Genomic DNA, 6,246 nt, shown 5'->3' with positions numbered 1-6,246 from the left:
TGCGGACGTCCTAGAAGGAGTGCCCAACTGGTCGTGCGCTTTCTCTTCAATACAGGTATTACAGATTTCTGTGTACTTTCATTTTATTAAGTTTTTAATAATAACTTCAAACATGTAATAATCATTTACTTACGTGTCTCTGCTAGTAAAACTAATATTAATAATGTTTTAGGAAATAAGATATTAAACGTATAAAACTCTTGCTCCAAGCGAGTGCAAATAATAATCCTTGTTATACGGGATTGTGTGGCCAGTTCGCTCGTGTTATTAATCCCCTCACTCCCTCTTGTTAACTCAAGTATTTGAGAACGCCCAAATCCCGTCATAACAATAGTACAATAATAAAATTCAAAGGAGCTGCTAATAAGAATAATTTTTGTCGGTTAATGTTGCAACCTCTCCATTATAAGTCATTTCAAATTAGTGAGCGTGGCTAGTTTGTTTGAAAACAAGCTAGCTCCCATATACGCTTCTGTTGATCACGGGACTCTGTGAAGCTATACAAATCTCTGCTTGTTGGGCTGTATTTACGGGTGAACAAAAAGGTACAGCGTTTACATGTACTCTGATAATAAAAATACAATAAATAGTAACTTTCATACTTTTAAAAATGCAACCAAAAGGTTTGAGTCAAAGGACAGTTGCTTGGCCAAAGTTATCACGTTGCGACAGAACGAAGCGGCCCTCCGTAATGGGTATATTTCTAAAACTCGGTTTCGCAAAGGATAGCTCGCAACTGAGAAAACGGGTCAGATCTAAAAAAGATAATGATTTGTGAGTTTCTAGCCGCAATTCCTAACTCGATTGCGAAATGTACACAGAAATAAATTTTGGCGCCTATAATATAACTGCACGTTGACAAGGTCGTTTCTGCGGAACTACAAAACTGCTAATGCTAACTGGTACTGCATACGGTAGTTATAGTAGGCTGTTGTTGTAAATGGTTTCTAGTATACTCTTGAATAGGGCTTGTATATTGATACTTTTATTATTACAAACTGTTACGTATGTACTACATTGCAAAGCGGTTATTTTATATGACTACAGCAGGTTTTGGCTTGCCCACAAAACAGTTATACTTTTTCTTCTAATTACAATACAAATTAGAACCTGACTTTTCAGCAATTATTAGCCTAGCTACAAAACAGTTATATTTCTATTAAATATATATTGGAACTTGACTTTTCAGCAAATATTAGCCTAGCTACAAAACAGTTATGTTTCTATTGAATACATGTTAGAACCTAGCTTTTCAGCAAATATTAGCCTAGCTACAAAACAGTTTTATTTCTATTAAATACATATTGGAACCTAACTTTTCAGCAATTATTAGCCTGGCTACAAAACAGTTATATTTCTATTAAATACATGTTAGAACCTGACTTTTCAGCAATTATTAGCCCAGCTACAAAACAGTTATATTTCTATTAAATACATATTGGAACCTGACTTTTCGGCAATTATTAGCCTAACTACAAAACAGTTATATTTCTATTAAATACATGTAAGAACCTGACTTTTCAGCAATTATTAGCCCAGCTACAAAACAGTTATATTTCTATTAAATACATGTTAGAACCTAACTTTTCAGCAATTATTAGCCTGGCTACAAAACAGTTATCTTATTTCAACTTCATGGACTTGAACAGCAAGTATTAGCATGGCTACATAAAAGTTTTATGACTTCATACAAACTAAAGCTTAGAGTTATGATAAGGTATTATCATTGTATGTTGTATGTAAAAGTTATATATTATTTAGATTTACATAGCATCTCTAAACGAAATATAATATGTACCAAATAGAAAAACCGTTGAAAAAGTTGAATACACTATGTTGCAAAATTGTATAAAGAAAAAGTACACACTCGGTAAAGCTGAGTACACACTGCCTTGATGCATATTCCACTAATGCAAACAAACTGACTAGAAATACAGGATGGCTAAACTATATAAATGTATGCAACATAAAAGTTAATAAAACAGTAGTTACTACTGGATCAGGGCATCAATTAACAGGTAATACACCATAATAGTCCGGTGTGAACAAACATTAGAATTTTGTTTTAAAACATATTGAAGATATGCCAGTTATCCGCATACATGTGTACATTGGAAGCATAACAGAAAAACATATGTTTAGCTATGCGTAATGGATTTTTCCATACCGTAATATGCTGGAGATGGCCTACTACTGCAGGCGTGTAGCGATAAAGCAACATGCAAGCATGTAGCGATAAAGTGGTTCCGCTTGATGGGCAAGCTTCAGCTAATGAGCTGAACATTGACTTTTCAACATGTGTTTTAGATAGCCATGATGAGGCTGAGGTAGTTAGCATGGTAGAGGAAAACTCTGATGTTTTTGCCAAATCATGGTCTGATCTAGGTTGCACAGATCTGCATACTCACAAAATTGACACGGGTGAAGCACATCCAATACGCTCACTTCCTTATAAAACCTCACCAGTGATAAAGCAAGAAATCTCTAGACAAGTAAAAGCATTGTTAGAGCTAGGTATTATAGAGGAAAATGATGATTGTGAATGGTGCTCCCCTGTTGTTATGATAAAGAAGTCTGATGGTAACTCTTGGTGCATGGCAATAGACTATAGGCACATAAATGCTGTCACTAAACCAATGATATGACCTTTACCACTTTTCACTGAAGTCATAGATACATTAGGCAGTGCAGATGCTAAGATATTTAGTGTGCTGGATTTAAAAGGTCCTTTTTGGTAAGTGCCATTAGACAAAGACACTAAGGATAAATCTAGCTTTATTACCCATGATGCAGTATATACGTTCAACAGAATTCTTTTTGGGCTCATGAATGCTCCAATGTCATTTCATGCAGTAATGTCTAAAGCATTAAAAAGTATTAGCTAGAATTATTTTTTTGCATTTATGGATGATATCCTAGTATTCTCAGAAAGTTGGAATGAACACAAAACGCATCAGACTGAAGTTTTTGCTAGGCTTAGAATGGCAAATCTAAAGCTTCACCCAATAAAATGTAAGCTAGCTCTAAGGTTCCTTATCTAAAATACACAATTGGTGACGATAGCCTTTCTGTTAATCATGACAAAGTGAAAGCTGTGCTAGAATATCCTGTACAAACTAATATTAGAGAGGCTAGATCATTTCTTGGGCTAGCACAGTATTACTCCCGTTTTAAACCCACCTACAGTAGCATAGCTAGTGTGCTACATGGACTGACTAACAATATGTTTCCATGGTGCGCAGTACTGCGAAGCAGCCCCCTTCGAAAGTCGAGGGGATTGTACGTTTCCATGCTACGTAGTGGTTTTCAGCAAATTAGCCAGAAAAGAGAAATTGTATAAATCGAGTCCCTGGATGGATACATGGAATCGATCATGCGTACCGAACATCAGAAAAGGTCTTTTTATGCTTTTGTCATCATTATACTTTTATTTACAATACACATTCACAATGGTTTACAAACCTTAACGCAATTTTTACAAATAATATATTTTTAATAAATATTTATATAAGTAATAGACTATTGAAATGTTACTTTAGGGCTTGCCACCTATTTTTCGAAAAGTGTTGGTATCGATAACAAAGTCCAGGAAAGTAATCACTTCATCATCTTTGTAGGAGCAGACCATAATTAAATTTAAGTGAAAAAATATCGGAAGAATAGCAAAAACAAAGATAAGCAGGATAACTTTTGTACTAGTCTATGGCGTTCGAAGAATCTGTTTCCACGGTATGAGAGCTATGCGCAGCCACTGCGCAATTGCTGTTTCCTTGCTGCGAATTTGCACTGGCTTCGCACTGACCAGTGCGCAGTGATTTCAGTGCGAAGACGCCGTTTCCATGATTCGGAGAGGGCGCAACTTCGAAGTACTGCGCATCATGGAAACATAGTGAATGTAGTCAGTGTTGATGACAAAATAGACATGCCAAAGGAAAAAAGAGATGATGAGAGTGATAGCACCTGGGAGTCAGCTAAAATATTCCTGTTTCTTTGATAACTGAGTTGTTTTTGGTAGGAAGGGAAGAGAAGGAGGAGTAGGAAGTACTATGTAATAGGGTAGATTAGATAATAGTGTAGTATATAGTAGTTAATAGTAGTAGTAGTAGTATATTATGCCTGATTGACAATGTCTAGTGGAGATTGGAAAGCATGGTGTCTGAGTAGTGACTTTGGAATTGTCTTATGTTTGATTATGCTTAAATGTATATTATCATTTACTCAATTTAATAGTTTGCATAGGTTAGTCAACATTTATATTGGTAAAAATGGACACACTTCTAAATCTTGTTTTTCATAGAGAATAAGTAGCTTGTAGACAGGTGGTAGGATAATGCATGTGAATATCAATAGCGTATTGTGTTGATAAATGGGATTAATTCAACTGGTGAAATAAAAATAGCCAGTCATCATGTATGATCAAAGGACATGCATGTGGTTAAATAAATAAATTGGTTAAAAGTACATGTATGCTAGCCAGTCATCATGTATGTTTAAAAGATATGCATGTAGTTAATAATTAAGATATAATTAGTTAAATTTACTGTAATAAATTAGCCTTGACTACATATCTTGACCCAAGTTATGAGCTGTCTAGTCATGCAGGGTTGTGACCTGTTGTCCATTGGTGCTGGGGTTGAATGGCTCGCTTTGGATTAGTAGTTGGGGCGCTTCGGACTGATCACTCGGGTGCCTGTGTGATGGGAGCTGCTGTTTGCAACTTGCTGGGGGGTTCGCCCGCTGGATGAGGTTTCTCCTGTTGGCTTGTCTGAGCTCTGCTCAAATTTGGCGAGTTGCGGAATGTCAAAGTTTGGTTAACGTGATGAATGCACTAGAAGCTTGACATGTTGATCGCCTATGAGACTTATTTGCATTGAATTTTTAATCTTTTACAATACATTTTATTTTGTGTGATTTTGAACATAAATAGAAGAGGCAAATATCATGTGACTACTATTGACCTCTGACCTTTTTATGTGTTTTACTGTTTTATTTGTAATTATTAAATAGAGACAGTTGGACTCTAGATATGAAGCAATAAGCACACTTACATTAATTAACAATACACATCGATACACTATACTAAACTACTATAGGCCTACACTACAGAATATACACACACTAACAACCAGACTACACTATCATGCAGTGATAAAAAAATTTCAACTAACTGACATGCAACATACAGCAGAGAAAGTAGGCATGCACCTTTAATACTAACTATAGTCATTGAGCTATTCATAGCAGAATCAGCTATTGCGAAAATACTGTGAAACTTTGCTATAAAAAGTTACTCTTTTCGTATATGTGTTTCATTTGTAATGCTTTTTGTATTCTGGAACTAATACATTTTTCAGAATGCATTGTATTTTGGTTGCTTCATTTCAGAGTCCAGCAATAAATACTTACCATAAATGAGGTACTATTTTTCTTAAGTATTAAGACAATAATACTTGCATAATAAGCAAGGAAGTTGCATATATTATTAGAATTAATGAATTGCAAAAAAAATATACACCAAATTGTATTTTCAAAGCCTCAATTATATGTAAAACTAAATTATGTATAATTTTTGATGTAATAATAAATAATAAATGTTTGGTTTTCCTATTTGTTAATTAAGTTTTAGTAAGGACTATGACTTATATTTTAAAATACCTACTATTTGCTGAATCAGCCATATCGGCCGGCATGTGCTGACTATCATATTTAAGAAAGCCTCAATTTTAGAGGAGGATCGCGACTAGAGGCCGTCAGAGTTGTAAGATCTGATTGATATAATGGTACTCTATAGCCTGGAGACTATTTTACTTAATTTCAGCAATAAATAAACTTTTGCACAATTGAATAGAAGGAGTCAAGCAATGTTGTCTTTGATGTGGATATAAACAAGTGCCATTAATACCCTCTCATGAGAATATATTTGGTACTTTATCAGGGAATCTTTTAAATCAATACAGAATTTTCTTCATTTTGTTTTCCCTATTTTAGCTGAAAGCAGAACTATTGGTTCAATAACAGTGCAAAGTAACACACACAAAAATTGTAAATGAAACTGTGTTAAAGATGGAAATTTGAATTTTTTTTGCTTGTGATTAGCCTTTGTTTAGGACCACCAGGTTTCAAACAGGTAAATTAATCCAACCATACCAATATTGATTACGTATTGATAAATGTACATACGATTTTGGGCATAGTACATCTTCAGACATATTATGACAGTTGCGGACAAACCTCACTTGCAATAAA

General features: G+C 34.6%; 1 protein-coding gene across 1 annotated transcript; it reads left to right on the top strand.

Moving 5' to 3' along the window:
- The first annotated feature begins 2,219 nt into the window (after positions 1-2,219).
- On the top strand, positions 2,220-2,645 carry LOC137402401 (uncharacterized). The gene has a single exon (XM_068088901.1). The coding sequence runs from the start codon at positions 2,220-2,222 to the stop codon at positions 2,643-2,645; it is 426 nt and encodes a 141-aa protein (XP_067945002.1).
- Positions 2,646-6,246: the final 3,601 nt, after the last annotated feature.

The sequence above is a fragment of the Watersipora subatra genome, chromosome 8, assembly GCF_963576615.1.
Source record: "Watersipora subatra chromosome 8, tzWatSuba1.1, whole genome shotgun sequence".
NCBI classification, from domain to species: domain Eukaryota; kingdom Metazoa; phylum Bryozoa; class Gymnolaemata; order Cheilostomatida; family Watersiporidae; genus Watersipora; species Watersipora subatra.
The sequence above is the reverse complement of the archived record's forward strand: the minus strand, read 5'-3'. Positions and strand labels throughout refer to the sequence as shown.

What these genes read in the sequence shown, in the direction of transcription:
- LOC137402401 (XM_068088901.1), top strand. Translation starts at nt 2,220, where the DNA reads ATGCAAGCATGTAGCGATAAAGTGGTTCCGCTTGATGGGCAAGCTTCA.